This window comes from Podarcis liolepis (assembly GCF_965112155.1).
Source record: "Podarcis liolepis genome assembly, chromosome: Z".
NCBI classification, from domain to species: Eukaryota; Metazoa; Chordata; class Lepidosauria; order Squamata; family Lacertidae; genus Podarcis; species Podarcis liolepis.
In genome coordinates this window covers 18,170,916-18,194,780 of record NC_139570.1, presented here as the reverse complement: position 1 = coordinate 18,194,780, position 23,865 = coordinate 18,170,916, and the positions used below count along the sequence as shown (strand labels likewise).

General features: G+C 42.4%; 1 protein-coding gene across 1 annotated transcript; it reads left to right on the top strand.

Moving 5' to 3' along the window:
- The first annotated feature begins 144 nt into the window (after positions 1-144).
- Positions 145-21,905, top strand: UTP14A (UTP14A small subunit processome component). The gene is made up of 14 exons (XM_083484720.1): positions 145-861; positions 2,002-2,075; positions 2,192-2,256; positions 2,725-2,867; positions 5,297-5,452; positions 8,302-8,421; positions 8,544-8,638; positions 10,081-10,204; positions 10,316-10,393; positions 11,551-11,848; positions 15,708-16,057; positions 18,248-18,438; positions 18,528-18,627; positions 19,439-21,905. The coding sequence occupies exons 1-14, from the start codon at positions 790-792 to the stop codon at positions 19,727-19,729; spliced, it is 2,157 nt and encodes a 718-aa protein (XP_083340846.1). The 5' UTR covers positions 145-789; the 3' UTR covers positions 19,730-21,905.
- Positions 21,906-23,865: the final 1,960 nt, after the last annotated feature.

Genomic DNA, 23,865 nt, shown 5'->3' with positions numbered 1-23,865 from the left:
AGACCAAGAAAGCGGCTCATCGGCAGCGGGGCGGCAGGTTGTTTACGTCAGGATCGTAGTAAAAAACGGGGGGGGGAGGTTTTCACCCTCCTGAGGAGAGGAACTAGGCTTTCCATTGGGCATCTCGTTCTCAAGAACCGCCTGCTATCCCTGCTTTCGCATTTTCATTGGCCGAACCGCACGTCATTCCAAAAAAAAACCCAAGCCACGAGGGGGGCGGAACGGCCTGACGGGCAGGGATGAAGGGCAGGACCCGACCAGAGTTTTTTTGCGTCAATGGATCAAAGGCGGGCATTCACGTGGTTGCTGTTTCGGGCACATCATTGGCTCTTGCTAAGCCCCGCCTTCTGTGGTCTTGTCCAGATTCCCAATGAGGCGTGGTCATGAGCTGGCCACGCCCCTTATTAAAATAGCCAGTAGCCTCAGGGAAGAAGTCTTTGTACCCTTCTTGCTCACTTCCCTTTTAGATTGTCGTTGCACGTATTTGCATATATTTTAAATAATTAATTGGCATATTTAAATAAGGGCGGGTCACGTGCGACATGTCCTTGCCCTCCCAGAGCAGCGCAATAGCGGTCCCTATGGCCTCACCAGTGGGGGAGGGAGGGGAAGTACCGCAAAAAATTAGGTTCACAGCCGGAAGTGCTGCCGTGCTTTACGGCGCGCAGGGTGCTATTTGCTCCCTGCCGGGGCTTGACCATCCACGTGCTCAACCTCCCTTTCTCAGCCCCACTTCCTGGACTGAAGAAAAAGGGAAGGGGAGTATTGGGGTGTCTGAGCTCCCCCCCCATGGCGGCCGCAGAAGAGGAACATCCCTTGAGGAACGGGCTGGTCATGAGTGAGGACGATGAGGAGAAGGAGGTGAACTTTCAAGCCCAACCGTATTTATTTCCAAAGCTGTACAGTGGTACCTCAGGTTACATACGCTTCAGGTCATAGACGCTTCAGGATACAGACTCCGCTAACCCAGAAATATTACCTCAGGTTAAGAACTTTGCTTCAGGATGAGAACAGAAATCGGGCTCCGGCGGTGTGGCAGCAGCACCTGAAACTGTTTTTAACCTGAAACTGTTTTTAACCTGAAGCTAAAGTGGTGCTTCAGGTTAAGAACAGTTTCAGGTTAAGAACGGACCTCCGGAACGAATTAAGTACTTAACCTGAGGTACCACTGTACTCTGTGTGATCCCATGTGTGAGGGAGGGGGTGGCCATCCGCGCGTGGGGGAAGCGCTCTGTAAGCTCGGGGGGGATACCTTTGTTGCCTTCTCGTCGTGCTGCGGTATTCCTGTTGAGCCGCTTTAATGCAGTTGGCTTTAAGGATTTCTTTGCCCCGTGAAAGATGCCCAGGACAGCATGCCATACGCGTAGCCAAGGGGGAAGGGGGGCAGTCACGTCGGTTCTGCCCCCCCAAACAAAAGTCCTGCTCCCCAGCCACGTCCTGACTCACCCCCCACAAAAATTCTGGCTACGCTTATGCAATAAGGAGTAAATATATTCAAGCTCTGCGAGATTAAATAGCAGAACTGGATTGTTGCCTCCTTGCAAAGGCTTAAATCGCTTTTGAAAATTCTACTCTTAATCCTGAGTTTTGATCCCGACCTCTGTGTCTCCCCTTGTCCTTTCCTTTCTGCGTTTTTCCTTACGGCCACTCTCCAAAACTATAAGCAGTGTTTTTTTTCTATTAAAAGAAGTGCTGGAACTCACCTTGAACTCCTCCCTTGTAATGGCAATGGCACCCACCTGAGAGGTGCAGGAACCTAGTTCCGGCAACTTCCAACTGGGAAAAAAAGCCCTGGCTGTAAGGCAGTAAGTCCAGTGAGCAGGTCAGTCTGATTAGCTGGCAGCTGCATCTCCTCACAGGTTAGCACTGTCATGCTAGAGGCTAGGTATGCTCAGTGGAACCCTTTGAAATTATTATTCATCATGTTGCAAGGATGTCTGGGTTCAGCCCTCGGTGAGATGGTCCTTGGCCCTTATTCATTGGTGACCTTTTGTTCCCCAGGCGGACAATGAAGAAGCAACAAAGAAGCACCACCAGCTTGTGGATTCACTCACTGCCTTGGCTGGAGCGAAGCGGTAAGAAGGAAGGGAGACTGTTTCATGGCCCTGGTGATGGAGACAAAGAATGAGCGATCTAAATAGCTTGATTTTCCATTCCTAACTAGGTCAATGTCCTTTCTTTTTTTTTGCAGACGGAGGGCAGTTGAACGCACTGAGGCGAGCAGACAGATCTCAGAATTTGATCTTTGTGGTGGAGGTGAGAGCTCTTGGAGCGTAGCAATCACTGGCACAGATGGATCGTCTGTTACCCCTGGGGCATAGCTAGGAGGGAGCATGTGACCAGATCCATGTACCATTTCTCAATCTCCAGAGAACTGAGATGCATGGCTATAGAACAAGTTTGGCCTTCCAGATGTTACTGGACAACAACTCCCATGATCCCTAGCTATTGACCATGCTTGCGGGGCTGATGGGAGTTGTAGTTCAGCAAACATCTGAAGGTGCCAGAGGTTCCCCACACTTGCTATAGAACATATGCTTTGCATGCAGAAGAAAGTCCCTAGTTTGGTATCTCCAGGTTAAATGGTCACAAATCAGGTGATGGGGAAGGTCTCTCTGTCTGAGACCCTGAAGAACTGCTGCTAATCAGAGTGATGATACTGGACAAGACGATGCACCCAGATCTGGCCTGTCATCTAGTGTTACCATGTGTTGTGCATTGCAGATGCCAGAGAAAAAGTTCTCCTCTCAGAACTGCTGCAACCAGCTTCCAGCTCACCAGCTCTGAGTTCCATTCAGAAGCAGCTGAAGAAAGCCCAGCACAAAAAAGCCATCCAGCTCCCACTGAGCAAGGAGGAGAATGAGCGGGTGAGTTCAGTGGGCTGTTTTGGGGGCAGCTGTGCTTGGGGTGGTGGCAGGAAGGAAGATGTTGGCATTGGAGGTAGAAATGTGAAGGAAAGGGCACTGGAGGGAGAAACCAAAAGGAGAGGAACAGAGGAAAAGTGTGTGTGTGTTGGCACAAGTAGGATAGACTGGCAAAAATATCTTTTCCTGTGGTACAGGTAATTCTCAACTTATACTGTTATGTCCTGTGGTCACAGCATAAAGCCAAAATCACATATAATCACAGCACATTGGGTACAGTGATGGGTGGGATTGCCATTTCCCCCCAGATGCACCCTGCCTCTTTTAAATTTTTACAGAATTTGTTCACCAAGCACATGAAGCTGAATGCACGCAAGTTCAATGTGTGTATGTTGGGAGTTACCTGTACATCTCTTAAATTTTGTTGTCAAATTCATTTTCTCTTTTTTTTTAAAAAAATACATTTTTATTAATTTTAACATGCAAATTGTAAAACATAGCACACAAATTATTACAAATACACCTTTTTTTTTTACTTTCATCAGCACCTCTGATGATATTCCGTCTTAACCTCTTTTTATGCATTTCTTAATTTTATATTGTTTTTACCTCTCTTAACTTATCATCCCCCCTTTTCCATTTTTACAATATTTCCAACAATACTCCTCACAGAACGTCTTGTAAACCTACAAACGTCGTCTGATCATCACAAATACTTTTCATATAGTTCATAAATTTACTCCAGTCTTCGGTAAATTTCTGGTCCCGCCGGTCTTGGAACCTTCCTGTTAATTTGTCTAATTCTGCGTAGTCCATCAACTTCATCCTCCATTCTTCAATCGTTGGCAATTCTTCTTGCTTCCATTTCTGGGCTAATAGTATTCTAGCTGCTGTTACTGCATATAAGAAAAGCTAACATTCTTTTCTATTTATATCACTTCCCACCATTCCCAATAGAAATGCTTCTGGTTTCTTTGTAAATGTATATTTCAACATTTTTTTTCAACTCGTTATATATCATCTCTCAAAAACATTTCACCTTTTTACATTCCCACCACATCTGATAGAATGTTCCCTCTTTTTCTTTACATTTCCAACATTTATTACTAGTTTTATACATTTTCACTAGCTTGACAGGAGTGATATACCATCTATACACCATTTTCATCACATTTTCTTTTAATGCATTACATGCAGTAAACTTTAAACCTTCTTTCCATAATTTCACCCAGTCACTCAGTTGTATATTATATCCAAAATCTTTAGCCCAATGAATCATAACCAACTTAACCTCCTCATCTTTCAAATGCCATTCCAGCAGCAATTTATACATTTTAGACAAATTTTTAAAATCATTATTTAATATTTCTTGTTCAAATTTCGATTCCTTTTTGTCAAATCCTCTTTCTTTAAAATCTTCTTTAAACCTTTCATTGACCTGGTAATAATGTAACCAATCATAAACATAATCTTTGATTTCTCCATATGGTTTCATTTTCCATTTACCATCTTCCTTACTTATTAGTTTCCCATATGTTATCCATTTCCCACTCATATTGACCTTTTTCACACTCATCGCTTCTAATGGAGATAGCCAATGCGGTGTTTTTTCTTCCAATAGGTTTTTGTATCTATCCCAAACCTGCCACTTGCCCAAACTGTTCTATCTCCTCTAATACTTCTTTAAGTTGTCAAATTCATTTTCTCAAGGTTTGCTCCTAGGCTTATCCTTTTTAAAAAATAAATAAAGGGTCTTATAAATTAATGAGGAATAGGTCCATCAGGGGTTATTGGCTATAACAGAACAATTCTGAGGCAGTATGCTAGATAGAGCATAAACAGGAAAAAGCCATCAGGTGGAATGTAGAACTAAATGTTCCTGTCTTGTGTGATAAAGCAAGGTATTTTTTTCTGCCTTGTGAAGAGGAGGGGTTCATGGACGTGAATTTAACTTAGGTGTGCTGTGTTAATGGTTTCAGATCAAATAGATGCAGCAGAATTGATACCTGGCTACATTGCCAGCTCTCACTAAATGAAGTATTAAGATTCCAACAATGGGATTGCATCATATTCTGGGTGAAGTAAATTCCTAAATAACTTATACTGAGGCTTGACTATGGGCATCTTTATAGTGGGTGCTCTAAAATATGCCTCTGGGAAAGCTCGCTGTAGCTGGTCTACCATATATATATTTATACATATACATACATACATGCGTGTGTGTGTGTGTGTGTGTCTCTCTCTCTCTCTCTCTCTCTCTCTCTATATATGTTTCAGACTAGTCGGAGCCAACGGAGGGTCACACTTTTATAGTATGTTCTTCCAGAAGTGGGTTCTGGCTTGACAACTCCCATGTCTCTTTAAAGAAATACCTGTGTGTCACTGGGATCTTCCTGCTGAAGGTTGTGCTTGTCTTATCTGTCTACCTGCAGGTGGTGAGGGAAGCTGCCTACACTCAGACATCTGAAGCCCTAGCTAAGTGGCAGCCAGTGGTGCAGCAAAACAGACGTGCTGAGCAGCTAGTCTTCCCATTGCAACAGGAGAAAGTGACTGTCGCGGCCATTGAGGAAGTGATAAATGGTTGGCAGGTGGGTGTTGGTTGACCTCAGCAAGAAGTGAGAATTAGGCTTGAGCTGGACCCAGCTGTTGCACGGTGCTCTTGCCTCATGTTCAAGCCAAGCTATATCCCTAGGAGTGTAGGAAACTGCTCTTCTGCTGTGTCCCATCTAACTTAATATTTTCTGCGTTGACTGCCAACAGTTCTCTAGGGTTTCAGGCACAGTTCTCTCCCAGCCCTACCTGGGAGGTATGTGGGTGTGCCAATCATCTACTGTGGCTTCTATAGCTTGTGGTCTGGTAGAAGGAACTCTGACTTAGCTATCCAACTTCATAGCTCTAATCTCCTATTTGAGCAGAACTTACCAAGTTGCTTTCTCAGTTCCTCCTCTGAAAAAAAAGAGAACTAGAGAGACACTTACCTGTTTTATTGTGCAGATTAATACCATATAAGTTGTTAGGCAATCCAATGTTACTATGCAGTTACAGACCCATTCAAAAACAAAGGAAACCCCCAAACCATATAACTTCTAGCATAAAATTTGATATGGTTCACAGGTGTATATGAAACAGGGAAAAGAAAAACAGCCCATACAACTGTCAGAATATTTTCATGAAGGTTTGTTATGGGAAATGAATATCTATGAACTGTTTCTGTTAGCCAATAAGCAAGCTAAATAACACTCAAAAGACCTTTCTGGATATTTTAGTCAGACAGGAATAAATTTGCTTTGCTCATCTCTTTAAAAAATTACAAAAAGAATACATATTAGGATTTCTATCGCTCCATCCCCATGAAGGGCAGAATTGTTCATTGTAAGAAAACCCCAATAGGCAATTAAGGAAATTAAATTTGGTCCTAGAGAAGATCAACCAATATTTGGGAACAGTCACATTATCCATATATTTGGCACAACGCTTGAAGCAGTCAGTGGACAAATCAAGATAAATTGGGGAGCAGGTTTTATAAGCAGCTGTCATGGAGAAATTTGCATCAATATCTTTAACCTGAAGTTTAAGAATACAATTTGCCCAGTAGTGGTACTGAGTAGGAAAAAAATCAACAAAGGTCTAATAACTGTAATTTATTGATACAGGCTTTGGAATTTTTTTTTCTTTTTTGTTCTTGCTAGAAATAATATATGGCAATTATGTGGTAACGCTATCTTCTATGGGCTATCCAGTTCCAGCTGATCTTTCTCCATACCTCTGAGTTACTTTTAAAAGGCAGCTGAAGAAAAATCTAGAGAATTTAGCCATGGGTGCATTTTTCTGAAAGAAATGTACCGTTCTGAAAGTTTTATAAGTGTTTACATTTTACTTAAGATGATGTGGCACTTTGAAAACTGGGAAGTGCAACAGAAAAGGAAAAGGTAGCAACCAACCACTTCCCTCCGTTTCTGTGCCCATTCAAGCTCTGTCGCTTTAACTGCTCTTCCTGCCTCTATCATGCTGTTTGGTCTCCATGAGCCAGTTCTTTTATACAGCTTTGCCATTTCAGCCAAGACAGCCCTCCCACTCAACATGTTTGGAGAGCACTCATTCTTAAAACTTCCTGTCTGTATTGGAACTAAAACCTATCCTTACTAAAGACTCTGAAAGGTGTGGTATTCTTCCTTTCTTGAAAAGGAGGGTCGTGTAGAAATTATTCATGAGTTGTTCTTCAGTAGGGGTGCAATATAAATGTAACAAATAAATACAGTGGTGCCTTGCAAGACGAAATTAATTTGTTCCACGAGTTTTTTCGTCTAGCGAATTTTCCATCTTGCGAAGCACAGTGTCGGAAAAGTTTTGGAAAAGCTTCAAAAATTGCCAAAAACCTAAAAAAAGGCTACCTCCTCGAAGTCAAGTCGCAACTGTATTAAGGGTGTTAAGAAAAAGGAAACCAAATTGCAAAAAACTCAAGACGTTTTCGTCTTGTGAAGCAAGCCCATAGGGAAATTCGTCTTGCGAAGCAGCTCAAAAACCGCAAAACCCTTTCGTCTAGCGAGTTTTTCGTCTTGCGAGGCATTCGTCTTGCGGGGCACCACTGTAATAATACATTCTATCTATCTATCTATCTATCTATCTATCTATCTATCATCTCTCTATCTGCCTGCTATGGTTTTTGCTCGGCCAATAACTAACATGCTCCTGGTACGATAAAAGCAGTGAAACAATAAAATAGGAAATAAATTCTAAAAGTAGTATTACAACAGTCTGCATAGGGACAGAGAAAAGCTAAAACCATAACGACAGCATCTAATCACAAGCTAAAACATTTCGGGGTAAAATAAACAGAGTTTGAATGCCTGTGGGGTCCCCCCCTTTTAAAGGCTTTACCTGGTTCTAAAACCACATTTAGAGTTCAAGCAATCCCCTCTTTCGGAGGGTCTTATGCAAGCTGGGGCCACTGCTGAGAAGGCCCTTTTACCTGGTGGTCTTCTCACCATAACTTTGCTGGCAGAGTTTTCCAGAAAAGGCCCTCCAATGATAATCTCAGGGCACTTGTGGGTACACAGTGAGATGAAGCAATCCTTCAGATACTGAAGCCCTAAGCCATGAAGGGCTTGAAATGTCAAAACCAGTCGAGCTTTGGAACTAACTTGGAGCCAGTGAATATGGGAAAGCACCTATGTAACATGCTCATAACTTCTTAAGTTCCTATGTTGCCTCAAGTTTCCAGATAGTCTCCAGAGGCAGCAATGACAAGCATAGTCTGCAAAGGAAGAGGTAGTATCCCTTCACCTAAAATCAGACTGGCAAATAAAGTATTGTGAGGTCGGGGGTGGGGGTCCCCTGTTTTGTTAGTGACCTTTTGCAACCTTGTTGGACTAGTCTTTAGAGTAAGCTGAAACTTACCTCTCTGTGTCCATCCTTCCCTTTTCTCACCTGCTCTAAGGCACGAACACCCCTGGAGCAAGAAATCTTTGATATTCTGCACAGAGGAAAGCAGCCAGTGAAGGACCCACTCCTGACGCCACAGGAGAAGTCCTCGCTGCAGGCCATGAGTCTGGAGGAGGTGAGTCTAGATCTATCTGTTTCTGTCCCATTCTCCATCTCTCCCTCCCTCCTGGATCCCACGCTGCCTTTCTCTGTAAGCTTTTACAGTCAGCCCTCCTCTCCATTTGTGCGCGTTTTCAGGCACAGTTGCGACGTATGCAGCGCCAGAAGGCTCGAGTCCTGCAGTCCTACTACGAGGCTAAGGCACGACGTCAGCGGAAGATCAAGAGCAAAAGGTAAGCAATTGTTGTAGAGCAGTGGCTGGGAACCTACAGTCCCATTAGTTCTGATAGCGGACCACAAAACTTGTCGTTCCCCCCTTCCCTCAAGCACAGTTACCTGCTCCGTACCTGATATCAAATTTTACATTGGGTGTGGGGGCAGGTAAAGACATGGGTGTGGAAGATCAATTGGGAAGCTGCAAAGTATGCTCCCAGTTGTTCGTGTTCCAAGAAAGACTTGCTGTTAGTCCTGATCAGATGATTGGTCGCGACAGCAAGGCTTGCAGGGACTGGCTGCACTACAGAGTTCTTGATCAACTGATCCCTGCCCAAAGCAGGCATTGCTGTAAGTGCTGATCAGCTGACTTAAGTTGGAGAAAAATTGTGAACAGCCATCCAACCTACCTTCACCCTTTTAAGTTGGTTGCCGGAAAGAAATGAGGCTGGGTGGGAAAAGTTCTTTTCTCGCTTTTGTGGATGAGCCCTGTTCAGTTTCTGCATAGTTCCTTGCAGCCCACAAAGGACTAGGCATCTTGCGACTTGCTACACTGGGCTCCTTTGGGAGGGAAGGGCAAGACATAAATGTAATTTTAAAAATAATTAATAAATAACATTTGGAGTATATATGTATCTGAAGAAGTGTGCATGCACACGAAAGCTCATACCAAGAACTAACTTAGTTGGTCTTTAAGGTGCTACTGGAAGGAATTTTTTTATTTTGACTATGGCAGACCAACACGGCTACCTATCTGTAACTGGAACATTTGGAGTATGTTAGAATGAGGAATTCTAAAACAGATTCAAATCCCTGTGTACGCAAAATGAAAACATGCAGCCCCATGTGCGGTTCTCTGTTCCCCAACAGGCGTGGGCTCTGTTTGTTTATTTTTTACACTTTTCTTGCAATGATCTCTTGAGAAGATGGTATACGTTGCTCTCCCCCTCTCTCTCAACATTCCCATGCCCATTTTATCTTTATCCTGTGAGGTGGGTAAGGCAGAGACATTGACTCAATCAGGGTGACCCATTGAGCTTGACAGCTAGCAGGGATTTGAAACTGAGACTTTCTGGTCTTAGGCTGATACTCCACACAAAGGGTGGGGAACTAGTAGCCCTCAGTAAGTTGCTGGATTCCAACCCCTACCATCCCTGGCCATTGGTTGTACTGGCTGAAGTTGAGGGGATGGCAGCAACATTTAGAGTCACAGTTTTCTTGTCCCTTCTCTAACCACTTCACTGAATCTCTGCTGCAGGCTCTGTCCCTCCAGATGTTGCTGAACTACAATTCCCATCAGCCTCAACAAGCATTGCCAATGGCCAGGGCAAACAGGTTCTAGACACCAGCTCTGTTGCCTCCCTTGAATCAGGAGTTGGCAGTGATGTCAGTTAGCTGTGTGTCCTTTCCCTCTGGCCTGGCTATTCACGCCTCAGACATTGCTATCTTCCTCTTCCTGAAGGTATCACAGGATGCTTAGGAAGAGCAGGAAACGCAAGGTGCTGAAAGAATTCGAGACATTGCGGAAAACTAACCCTGAGGCAGCTCTAGAAGAGCTAGCTAAAATTGAGAAAGCGCGTATTGAGGTGAGTGCAGCCCTCTTCCTGTGGTACCGAGATGAGGCCCCTCTGCCTAGTGGAGGGTGCTATCTTACTGTACTCCACCATCGTGACATTTTGCCTTATTTCTCTGTGCAGGAGAGGATGAGCCTGAAACACCAGAACAAGGGCAAGTGGGCCAAATCTACAGTCCTCATGGCAAAGTACAACCTAGAGGTGAGAGACGTGTGGAGCGAGGAGGTTTTATCAGCCAAAACCCGCTCTCAACATGTAATTAAACCAAGGCAGGTGCTTGAGAGATTTGATCGAGCTGAAACGTACCTTCCAGAAAAGGGTTGGCTGAAAATATCAGGCTATTCCCATAGAAGTGGTTTTTAGAGCACCTTTAACAACATTTGCAAGTGGGTGATAAAAGGCCTTTCTTTTGTCCACTTGCCTTCCCGCCATTGGGTGGATTTACATCCAAAGCCAAAAACAGATGGCAAAACATTTTCTGGCCAGTTGCAATTCATACCCTTTCTCCTGGGAAATTGACTTTCTCTGGAGAGTATTGTTTGAAATTCTTACTTGGGAGGGGGAGGAAATAGTAGTGAATTGTTGTAAGTTGGGCTGTTAAATATTTTACTTGCTTCCTGGGTAGTTATTAGATGGCTGTATGCTTTGCTGGTCCCCTTGTCGCTGAAAACATGGGATACTGTAAGTCAGGGGAGGGCCAAAGATAGATCTACAATCTACTGGTATATTGTTGGACAATTTGCAGTAGATCAGCAAGGGTTTCTGACTTCTGGTTGTTTAACAACAGCTGGGTCAAAAAGAATCCTCTGGCACCAGACCGTTCAAGCTCTTATCTGAAATAATACAGAAACAGGTTTGTCTATGCAAACCATCCCAGTATCCATGTTGACTTTTGGGGTGCAGCAGATAACTGTCTCCTCCCCCTAAGCCTCCATTTTGCATATGGCACCACCTTCAAAGGTAAAGTTGTCATATTTCAAAAAGTGAAAATCCGGACACAAAAGTTGTTGAGATTTTGGCTGGTTGTTTTTTTGCCAGAGTTTTTGAGCTGTGTGTGTGTGTGTGACAGACATTTTGTAATTTATTTTATGGAAAATAGGCAAAAACAACACTGCTGACATGAGTTACCATATGTCCAGATTTTCCCAGACGTGTTGCTGATTTCCACCTGGACACTGCTTCTAACTGCAGTATTCCGGGAAATTCCAGGCGTATGGCAATCCTATTCAAAGGCTCTACTCTTTGCACCTGGCTTTGGGGGTTGGATGGACCTGGGAGGGTTCTAGTGAAGAAGCAAAGAATAGCTTTCGTAAGCCTAAGGTCTGCAAGTAAATGCTATTGCCTGCCTGCTTTTCTAGGCTAGGCAAGCCATGCAGGAGCAGCTGGCCCGGAACAAAGAACTGACCCAGAAAGTACACCCGACATCCGATAGCGAGGAAGGTGGCAACGACACTGACGCAGAGGGGGATCTCGTGCCAAGTGTTGTCAATGAGAGGCCTGCTGGGCTGGATCCAGACAACCCCTGGATGTTGGGACGGCCCCACCCAGAGCCCAAGGAGGACCTTCCAGCTGCACCAGAAGACAGCGAAGAGAGTGACGAAGAGATGGAGCCACCTGCAACCAAGGAGGAGACTTTGCTGCAAGGCTTTGTTGCAGGTCAGCAGGGCCAGGGTCATAAAACCATGCATGCTGTGGGGGAAATGAACAGATAAGGTGCTTTTATTCCTTGTATAATACCAGAGCAGGGTCATCCAGTGAAAACGATAGGCTGTATATTCAGGATACAATTATTATTTTTATTTTTATTATTAATTAATTAATTTTTATTATTATTAATTTTCTTTTCTCATAACAATTATTCAGTATCATCATTTAACATCCATTTTCTAGTTTCCCCCCTCCCTGTTGACTTCTCTCCACTTCTATTTCTGGTTTGCTACATTCTGTTTATACATAATGTTCTTCTATCACTAATTATATTTCTTGTCATCTGTAAATAAAGTTGTGAATGTTTATTTAAATCCTGACAACGAGTCCATGTTTTTTCTTGTTTCTGCAAGTATGTTGTAAAAGGTTCCCATTCTTTTCCAAAGTCACTATTGTTCTTTTCACACAGTGTGGCTGTTAATTTTGCCAGTTCTGCATAGTTCATCAATTTTTCTTGCCATTGTTCTTTAGATGGTATTTCTCCAGGCTTCCAGTTTTGTGCTATTAGGATTCTTGCTCCCGTAGGTAGCGTACATGAATAATGTCCGATTTTTCTTTGGCATTTCTTGTCCTAGAATACCTAACAAAAAGGCTTCTGGTTTTTTCAGAAAGGTTATTTTAAACATTTTTTTCAATTCATTATATATCATTGCCCAATTTTTTAAAATAATCTTACAATCCCACCACATGTGATAAAATGTACTTTCCCCTTCTTTACATCTCCGAAAGTTCTTCTGTTTTGTACATTTTGGCCAGTTTTAATGGTGTAAAGTACCACCTGTACATCATTTTCATATAATTCTCTTTCAACAATATACAATCCGTAAATTTCAAGTTCACTTTCCAAAGCCTTATCCAATCCTCAAATTGTATGTTATGACCTATGTTCTGTGCCCACTTGGTCTTTAGTTTCCCATTCCAACAGAATATTAGACGCCTCCTTTAACAATTTAGAATTATCATCTATGATATCCTTTTGGAATTTGGAAACTGTGTAAGTGAATCCTCTCTTGTTATCTTCCGTGAAGATTTCATTTAATGCCTATAATGCAACCAACTCTGAAGATGTTCCTTTATCTCATCGTAATCTTTCAATTTCCACTTTCCTTTTTGTTCTACTAATAAATCTCTATATGTTGGCCATATTCCTTTCATTGTTAATGTTTTAAGTGATAATGCTTCAATAGGTGACAACCACCACGGGGTTTTGGATTCCAGTAATTCTTTGTATTTTTCCCATACCCTTATCAGGGACTTTCTAATTATGTGATTGTGGAATCCTTTGTGTACCTTTGCTTTTCCCTACCACAGATATGAATGCCAACCGAATCTGTTGTCGTGTCCTTCTAAGTCTATTGCCTCCTCTTTTTCCAATTTAATCCAGTCCTGAATCCAAATAAGGCATGCTGCTTCATAGTAAATTTTAAAATCTGGAAGAGAAAAGTCTCTTCACTGTTGTAAGTCTGCAAGTATATTGTGCTTTATTCTTGGCCTTTTCCCATTCCAGATAAATTTTGAAATATCTTGCTGCCATTTTTTGAAGCAAGCATTATTACTTATCGGTATTGTCTGAAAAAGGAACAGTATTTTTGGCAATACATTCATTTTTATTGCAGCAATTCATCCTAAAAAAGAGAGGTTCATCCCATTCCATATTTCCAAATTCCTTTTTATTTCATTCCAAAAAAATTCATAATTGTCTTTGTAAATACAGTGGTACCTCGGGTTAAGTACTTAATTCGTTCTGGAGGTCTGTTCTTAACCTGAAACTGTTCTTAACCTGAAGCACCACTTTAGCTAATGGGGCCTCCTGCTGCTGCTGTGTCGCCGCTGCATGATTTCTTTTCTCATCCTGAAGCAAAGTTCTTAACCTGAGGTACTATTTCTGGGTTAGCTAACAGTTTTGTTTTGTTTTTATTAAGTTTAAAACCTGCCACTTGTCCAAACTTTTGAATTTTTTCTATTACTCTAGCAAGATTATTCTTTGGATCTTCTACAGTAATAACCAAATTGTCCACGAAGGCTTTCAATTTATGTTCATTTTTCTTTATTCTTATTCCTGCTACTTCTTTATCCATTCTAATATTCCTTGCCAGAACCTCCAGGACCAGAATGAACAAAAGTGGTGATAATGGACATCCTTGTCTAGTTCCTTTTTGTATTTTACATTGGTTTGTTATCACCTGGTTAATAATCAATTTTGCATTCTGTTCTGAATATCTATTCCCTTGCTAAATTTTACTCCAAATTCCATTTTTTCAAGAACTTTTTAATGAAGTCCCAAGAAACATTATCAAATGCTTTTTCTTCATTTATAAACATCAATGCTGCTTGTTTTTCATTTTGCACTTCCAGGTATTCAATTATGTTTAAAATGTTTCTGATAATATCTTTCATTTGTCTACCTGGAAGAAATCCTGCTTGGTCTTGATGTAAATGTTCCTCCAAAGAACTTTTCATTCTGTTAGCAAGGATATATGCAAACAGTTTGTAATCGTTGTTTAATAGTGAGATAGGCCTATAATTTTTTACTAATGTTATATCTGAATCTTGTTTTGGTGTTAATGTTATATAGGCCTCTTTCCGTGTTTCTGGGACTTCCCCTGTTTTTAAAATCTCATTCATCATATATTTTAAGGGAATCACAAGCTGTTCATTTAATTTTTTATAATACTTTGCTGAAATTCCATCTGGTCCTGGTGATTTGTCTGTCTTTGCTTGATTTATTGCTTCTAATATTTCCTGCGATGTTATTTCGCCATTTAATAGTATCCGTTTTTCTTTTATTTTTGGGAGAGTGCTGCTTTTTATATATTCTTCCATCAGTGTCTTCTTTTCAATTCCTTTTTTGTAAAGAACTTAATGTACTTAATGAAGTCTTCCCTTATTTCCTTTCGTTTGTGAGTGACCTTACCATTATGTTTTATCTTATTTATATAATTTTTTTGCTCACTTCTCCTCATTTGCCATGCCGGTAATTTCCCTGGCTTGTTGGCATGTTCAAAATACTTTTGTTTCATCCTTTTAATTTTCCAACTTATTTCCTCATTAATCAACAGTGAGTATTGAATTTGTAATAGTTTAATTGCCTGTTTAACCATTTCTTTATTTGGTTTTTTATCTTTTCTCCTTGGACTTTGATTTGTACCACTAGAATCCTCCCTTTATTGTCTTTTTGGATTAGCTTGGGTTCAAGTGCAAGTTTAATGTAAAATACTACACCACGTCTTTTAGCATTGTCTGCTGAAATAAAATCCATTCCTAATTTTTTTTTATCAATCAGAATTATTTTGTGTTTGTTTGCTACGTGTGTTTTCTTCAGGCGGGAAAAGTATATTTTGACTGCTGTAAGAAGCAATCATTTTATTTAGCTAGTTGACAGAGGTTTGCATACTGCTTACTTGACTGCTTAAATCTCCACACGGTTTTAGAAGGAACAAACTGAAATTTTTCTTTTAAAAATACTGACAAATGCAAAAGCAGGTCAACATTTATTTTAAAACTCAGAATAAATAGAAATAAAATTGGATGTATTAAAACAATGTGCCTGGGTAGGCTTGCTGGGGGGGGGGTGATGTATTCCAAAAAGTTAATTAGTGAAAATTTTGGGTCTGCTGATATTAACCATGATGGCAATATGGAGTATCCACATTCCAAGGCAGTGTACCCTTGAGTACCAGTTGCTAAAGAGCAGCAACACAGAGAGAGCCTTGATTTTCCTATCCTGCAGGAAGCTGGGCTAGAGTGATGTCTGATCCAGCAGTGCCCTTCAGATGCTATGTTAATTTGTGTTGTGTTCTTGCTTCAGGTCTTAACAGTGAAGAAGCGATGCCCAAGGTGACAGACGTGCTTTTACAAGCACCTCCAAGCCCTGTGCCAGAGGGGCCACTCCTGAGTGAGAAGCTGGAGCGGCTTCGTACCTTAGAGGACATGGAGGCCATAGAGACAGAGGAAGTCCCACTGGAAAACGGAATGCCAGAAGTCAACGGTGCTGAACTTCAGCAGCCTCCGGAAGCTGAGTCATTGCCCAAGGGTGGCAAGACCCAGAGCTCCAAGAAGAAAGCCAAGCGCAAGGCTCTGATTGATCTGAAGGCAGTGCTGTCTCAGCCACTTCGTCCCATACAGTGTCCGTTTTTGCCTTCTGCTGTACAGGATGAGGTGAGCACCATTAGGAGGGGCTAATCAGGGGTTCCATGGATCCGGAAGAGCTAATTGCTAGCGCTTTACTTGCACTGTGCCCCTTCAGGCTAACGGCGTGGGAAGTGTTCATCTTTGAAAGCTCCCCAATGGAAGAAAGCTAGTATGTCAGGTAGAAGGTTTAATCTCCTTGGCGTGTTTGTTTTCCAGCTGCAGGGAGCCTTATCCCAATGCATCAGGGAAGAGAGAGCATGCTTTACATTAGGGATGGGGTGGGGCTGTGGCCCTCCAGATGTCATTAGTCAACACCCATCAGCTCCTATTAGCATAGCCAACTATGCTAAGGGTAGTTGTAGTCAAATAACATCAGGAGGTCCCCTTGCATCACATGTAGAAGAGCTTTGATTCATTCCTTGTTTTGTTTCTCATTAAAAAGTGATTTTGGGTAGCAGAACTGGAAGCTATATTTGCCTAGAGTTATTGGAGAGCCAGCACTGAGCTAAAAGGACCAACTGTCTCACTGTATGAGAAAGCCAATAATTGCCTTCACAGATTAGCTTTTTCAGAGCAGGCTGGCCCAGTTCAGAAATGAATGGCAAATTAGGGTTTGTTGTTAGAAGAAGAAACCTGAGGCTCATGCACTCCTCCACATGTATAAGAGGAGGCTGAAAGCTTCTACTTTACCCCTTTAAAAAAATGTTTTTATTTAAATGCACACACATTTTGTGTGTGTGTGTATACATACACACACACACACACACATATACACACACACACACACACACACACACACACACACACAGACATACGTACTAATAGAGTATTAAGAATAATAACCTGGTGAAAGCACCTAAATATCAACAACAGCAATTACAAAAAACAAAAACTGGGCTATTAACATTAGTACGATTTATATGCCTAGAGAAACGTAGACATTAAATAGGAGTAACTAATAATACAATGGTACCTCGGTTCTCAGACGAAATCCGTTCGCTTTTTCAAAAACCGAGGCAAGACTTCCCATTGGTTTCAAGAGCTTCTTCCACTCAGCGGAAGCCGCGTTGCACATTCGGGTTCCAAAAAGCGTTCAAAAACAGAAGCATTTACTTCCGGGTTTTCAGTGTTCGAGAACCGAAACATACGACAACGGAGGCATTCGGGAACCGAGGTTCCAGTGTATAACCAAAGGGACATTATTATGCTTTCACTTTTGAATTAATCACAGTTCCCTGTTAAGTCCGAACTTGAGGAACTGTGGTTAGGTGTCTTCAATATGCTGGTTTATTTTTTAAAGAACAGCAGATAAAACAAATTTCTGTTCCACAAGTGCAGACATACCAGGGAACTGTCCAGAGCTTACAAGCAGGTGATTTCAACCTCCTTTCACATAAAGAAGGGAGAGAGGAAGGGACAGCAGGAGCAGCAGCACACTGACGCTAATAGAATCGTCGGAAGGAACCATGAGGGTAATCTAGTCCAACCCTCTTGTTATGCAAGTGTATTATTATCTGATCAGCCTTCCTGGTGGTGTTTGACTATGGCTCCCATTATCTGTAAGCATTGGTTTTGCTAACTGGGGGATGATGGGAATTGGAGTCCATCAGTATTTGGGGGGGCACATTGGGGTAGGCTGCAATGTGACAAAGCATGCTTTGTCATTTAGTTTGAATCATGCCAGCATGTCTTAAGCAAACAGCTTGTGTATTACAGGAAAGTATTCGAGGACCGAACTGCTCCAGAGGATTCTTGCAAGCGAGCTGAGTCACATGCTGCTGGGAAAGGGAAGGAGGTGTTTTAAAATCCAAACACCAGAGCTCCTGGACAGACCTCTGGGCAGAGAAATTCCTTCCTGCTCCAAATCCCTGCACTGAGTCAGACTCTGTGAGCAGAAGCAATTCAGCAATCTCCTCAAATGAGCTTTCATTGGATGCAGTTCCGTGCCACTCAGCAGTATCTTGCTCCTTGTTGGTTAAAGATGCAAAGTGGGGAGGAGACTCATTTGTCTGTTCTCTTCGTTCATTGTACACCTGTCGTTTGGCTCCAGCAGGGCCTTCAAGAAAGCTTAACAGCACTTTCCGTAAAACAATTACATTTCCAATTGAGCATCAAGGTCACTGTTAGATTATACTCTTCCTGTTTTAGTTACCTATTGTCTGGAAATCCTGTGAGACTCCTTGTCCACCTGCCTGCTGATCTTTTTCTCCCTTGCAGCTAGAGATGGGCAAAGACCAGCGACAGGTGATCCGGGAGGCCTTTGCAAGTGACAACGTCGTTGCCGACTTTATGAAAGAAAAGCGTCGGGCAGAGCAGAACAGCAAACCAAAAGTTATCAATCTAGTTCTTCCAGGATGGGGCGAGTGGGGAGGTGCAGGACTACAGCCGAGTAAGATGAAGAAGAGACGGTACGTTTCAGGGCGGAAGCTTAGTGGTCTCTCACTGCCAGCTTTCACCTGCTTCACCTCCCTTCTTCCTTTTCTTTTTTGTCCTCTAGGTTCCTTATCAAACCAGCAGCTGGGCCCCCAAGGAAAGACAGGCACCTGCCCAATGTTATCCTGAGTGAAAAGCGCAATATTTCAGCAGCAGTGCATCAGGTGAGTTTATCACTCTGGCCTGGGAGACTGCCGTTCACACTTTCACCTTCAGAAACAATGTGGGGAAAAGAAAATGCAATATAAATGTTCTTAGAATCATAGAATTCTAAGATGTTAGAATTGACTTCTTCTTCTTAATTATAGTTGGAAGGGACATCAAGGGTTGTCTAGTCCAACTCCCTGCTATGCAGGAATGTAATTAAACTCTGTGAATTTAACTGAGGAAAGACCATAGCTCAGTCAGGAGAGCGTCTGCGCTGCATGCAGAAAGTCCCAGTTTCCATCCCCTGCCTCGCCAGTCAAAAGGATGAAGTGATGGGAAAGAGGTCTGCGTGGATTTCTGAGAAGTAGACAGTTCTGGGACAGATGGATAAATAGTCCAACCTGTTATAAGGCAAATTCGTATGTACTTGATTGGGTATGTACAGGCAACACCCTGTTTGCATGGGGGTTGTGTTCTGGGTTATCGCACGCATCAGCAGTTGCGCAGAAGCCTGTTCTGCCCTGTTACGGGACCAAAAGCAGCACGCATGTCAGAGGCCAGGCTACAATCAGATGTGCAGAAAATGATCACTGCCTGTCCTATGTACCTGACAGCAATTCCTTTCTTTTGGTATTTTTTATAAGGATTGTTTTATCTGCCTGAAGGTTGACAGAGCAGGTTGCAACTACAAAATAATAAAATGCAAGCAGCTCACCAAGGCTTTGTGCACATGCCACCTCACTCCCAGGAACTGCCTGCTTAGCTGTGTGTTGTTCCTAGCCTTCCACTTTCAGGGTGCCATTAAACTACTTCTTCACTACACTGCAGGTGAGCCAGCTGCCCTTCCCGTTTGAGAACAGCAAGCAGTTTGAACGCAGCATCCAAGCACCCATGGGCCCCACTTGGAACACCCAGCGTGCTTTCCAGCGTCTGACAGCTCCTCACATTGTCACCAAGCCTGGCCACATCATCCGGCCCATCAGTGCTGAGGACAGTGAGCTACTCTGCAAAGTGGAAAAGGCAAACGGCATGGGAAGGGAGCCGGATTTGGCACTGTCATTGTCACCCCACAATCATCACCCACGCCATGCCTCAAAGAGGAAGGCTCGGCGGAGCTAAGTCCTACAGGGACTCTGCCATACAGGCCTGATTCCTTGGGCTAACTGGCATTGTTGTCTTCTTATTTTCTTCAGTCAATTTTATTGATTTTCAGTATATAACACAGAAACACATACAACAAATGTATTCGTTTCCCATCCCTCCCTGCCTCCATTTATTCCCACGGAACAAATCAGTTTATTACATTCTGCCAGAGTCCATTGAGTGAATTAGGTGGATGCCGGTCATCAGGGTTATCATTTTGAAAACCCAATGAAAGGATGACAAGTTTCAGACATCTATGTCTTCTGTGCTGTTCAGTGCTTGTACTCGCCTTGTTCGTTTTTCCAGTAAGGGAAATTGTCCGTACATCTTGCTTCCACACAGAATTCTGTAAATGATCCAGTCTCTTCCATTTCTGTGCTACCAAGTGGAAAGTGAATCAATTAACCATTTGTATAAAATCGTGGAACAGTAGAGTTTGAAGGGATCTCCGAGGGTGACCTAGTCTAACCCCCTGCAATGCAGGAATCTCAACACGCGATCCCTCGTCCAATTTGAAACCAGACCAGACCCTGCTCAGCTTTACAAATGTGTTAGTAGTTTTATTGCTGCAGTTGAAATTAAGCTGATCTTCCCTGGAAATGGTTAAAAGTCCTAAACTTGATGTGCAATCTGCATGTTGCCCCTTGATGTGGCTTCCTCCCCCCACCCTGTGAACACCTTTTACCAAAAGGATGTACATAAGTCACATGTGAAACATTGTACCAATTGTATTGCAAGCTTACAAACACAAGTATGATAATGATTTATTACTATAGCTGCATGTTAGTGGTGTCAGATGCCATTTATGTAACAGCTTAAATGTAATCACTCATATATGAGTTGAGACTAATGCTAAGGGTTTTTTGGCCCATAAATTATTCCAATCCACATCTGCACTTTCTATGCTAAATCAGTTTCCCACAGCCATTTTACATGATCATGTTGTCCAATTGTTAGTTGGCTGAGTATTTTGAAAAGCATAGGTTTGTATTGCATATTATCATTCTAATTGCATTTTGTAGATGAGCCGCATCATTATACTTCTGGAAGTGTTGGTAAATCACTGTCAATCTTGGGCCTTTTGCCTTAATGGACAAACATTATACCAATAATTTTGAGAGTTTCGATCAATATACAAATAGGAATAGTCTGAAATGAAAACAATTTTTGTAATACCGTCATTTTTACCGATGACGCTCTTACCATTCATGATAGGTTTAACTTGGGCCTATTACTTACGGTCTTTAACAGTATCTTTAGTAATGGTAAAAAAATACTTTTATCAAGCTTTACCCAAGAATTCCTAGATATTTTACATGCTGGGGACAGATCTTAAAGCCTGTGATCACTTTGAATGTATCACAATTCACAGGATAAACTAAAACACAACTACTTGTTCAGAGATAGCCCAGCAATTTTACCATGTGCTTTCCATCTCCCTGTTGGCCTCTGACAGTGATTAGTCTGGATCAGAGAACATCAGTGCGATATAATCAGCAAATAAATTGAGAGGGTAAGTCTGACCGTTGCGCAGATGATGACATCACCACCACCCTGTCTTTTTAAATAAGTGTTGTTTGTTTGTTTTTTGAGAAATCAATAAACAAATTTAACAAAATACAACTTACCAGTTGTTCCCTCAATGTCAAATTTTCAATGTCACTTTTCTCCTGATAACTCAACAGCCCATATGTGCGTATATCATGAGCCAAGTGACAGACACATCACCAAATTTCCATCATTTAGCTTTTTGAGGCCAACTGGAGTTTATTCTAGAGTTTAGCTTCCACTTAACTGAAGGAGCTAGCTGTCTGTGAGTTCAGCCAGTTGTGTTTTGTTGGAGGGAAGATGGGATAGGATATTCCATGTGAAGACATAGGTCTGCTAGCCATGAATTTGGTGACAAGGTTGGTTGGCTTAAAAGTGCAAGCTTGTATTGAAAAATATGTTTAATACCTGGCTCTTTTTCATAAGCAAATTACTTTAAAAATAATGCAGTTGGGTTTGTTCATCTCTTCCAAGATTAATTGGCATCCTCTACTCAACCTACTATGGGGAAAAACTATAAATATACTGCTACTTCAACAAGCTCAAGGGAAATAAAGCTATTAACATGTATTTATCTCCAATAAAACTTCTACATTTGATTGCATCATGTGTTGAATTGTTGTTGTTGTGACTTCCTGAGATGTAAATCTAAGAATCGGTGCTGAAAGCTTCCTATTAATATTTGCACATTTAAAATGCTGTTAATTGTGTGCATGTGTGTGTAGAAAACAACTACACCTTATAAACAGAAATGGGAGTGAGAGTGCAGAATACAAATAATTACAAATGACACTTCTATGGCAAATTGTTCCTGTGTTGGCTCTAAAGACTGAAAGCATATTTTGCAGATCAGCACTGTCACGCTACTTGTTTCCATTGCCCCTGCTGCAACATATGAACAGCCTGCTATAGAGATAAGGAGTGTTCAGGTATTTGCCTGAACTCTCAAACTCTGTATCCAAGGGCAAAAGCAGGGGTTTGCATGGCAGCCCCACTCCCAAGGTGCGGTGTGCCCAATGTTAAGTGGGAAAGGTATATCAGAGTCCTCAATGTGAGATGTTCTATGTTCAAGAAAACAGAAGTTCTAAAAAAGCCCAGCAGACCTTTCTTGCTACACACAAGGGAGGTTAGGGACACAGCAAGGGTGTTGCACGAAAGGATGTTAGGGCATGTCCACATTTGTCTGCTGCCCAGAGTTACATGATTCACATGACCAAGTTAATCCCTGTAGCATTTAGGACAGGAGTCAGGAAACTTTTTCAGCAGGGGACTGGTCCACTGTCACTAGACTTTGTGGGGGGCTGGACTATATTTTTTGTGGGGAGGAGAACGAATTCCTACACCCCACAAATAACCCAGAGATGCATTTTAAATAAAAGGACACATTCTACTCATGTAAAAACATGCTGATTCCCAGACCATCCGTGGGCCAGATTTAGAAGGCGATTGGGCCGCATCCAGCCCCCGGGCCTTAGGTTGCCTACCCATGATTTAGGACCTGGAGAGGAAGATTAACCCTACACACCCCCAGGGTCCCAATGGAAATCACCTGCCAGAAGCTATTGGTTGCATGGGATGTGAGCTGCTCTTTGTACCAATGGAAGCTTTTATCTCAATGCGAATAGTTTCAGGAATACACCTTTTTTTTTTTTAACAGGACCACACAGGGGACGGTAGGATCCTACTCTTCTCCAATTCCCATTGTCTGGAGGCTGCTATTTGCATATTTAAAAACTTGCATGATCAGACCAGTGACCCACCTAGGCTACCATCTTGTTCTCATAGTGTCCAAGCAGATGCCTGTCGGAAGTTTGCAAGCAGGACATGAGCACAGTAGCACTTTCACCTCCTGCAGTTTCCAGCAACTGGCATTCAGATGCATTTCTGTTTCTGATCATGGGAGCAGAGAAGAGCCATCATGGCTAGTACCCATTAACGGTCTTCTCCATGAATTTGCCTAATCCCAAGTTGGGCCATCACTACCTCCTGTGGGAGCCATGCGACAGACTTGCTAAATATAGTTTCCATCCTCTCAAGTTCCCATTTTTGAAAGAAGGCAAGATGTTTGGATTTGGATTTGATATCCCGCTTTATCACTACCCGAAGGAGTCTCAAAGCAGCTAACATTCTCCTTTCCCTTCCTCCCCCACAACAAACACTCTGTGAGGTGAGTGGGGCTGAGAGACTTCAGAGAAGTGTGACTAGCCCAAGGTCACCCAGCAGCTGCATGTGGAGGAGCGGGGAAGCAAACCCGGTTCCCCAGATTACGAGTCTACCTCTCTTAACCACTACACCACACTGGCTCTCTAGATATCTGCCTAGGAATGCATAGTTACCCCTGTGGATTGCCAATATCAAGTCCACTGGGAGATGTTTGTTCAAACGAGGACTTGCCCCTTCCTACCTGCTGCTCCTTTTTTCTTTTTGTTTTAAACTCCCCATTGCCCCAACAATGGCAAACAAAAACAACCAAGTTACAGATATCTGAAGTATCTGAAGAAGTGTGCATGCACACGAAAGCTCATACCAAGAACTAACTTAGTTGGTCTTTAAGGTGCTACTGG

Excerpts from the sequence above, each read along its gene's own strand:
- UTP14A (XM_083484720.1), top strand. The coding sequence starts at position 790 with ATGGCGGCCGCAGAAGAGGAACATCCCTTGAGGAACGGGCTGGTCATG. Across the intron at positions 2,257-2,724 it reads ATTTGATCTTTGTGGTGGAG|ATGCCAGAGAAAAAGTTCTC; the intron begins GTGAGAGCTCTT and ends TGTGCATTGCAG. Across the intron at positions 8,422-8,543 it reads AGGCCATGAGTCTGGAGGAG|GCACAGTTGCGACGTATGCA; the intron begins GTGAGTCTAGAT and ends GCGCGTTTTCAG.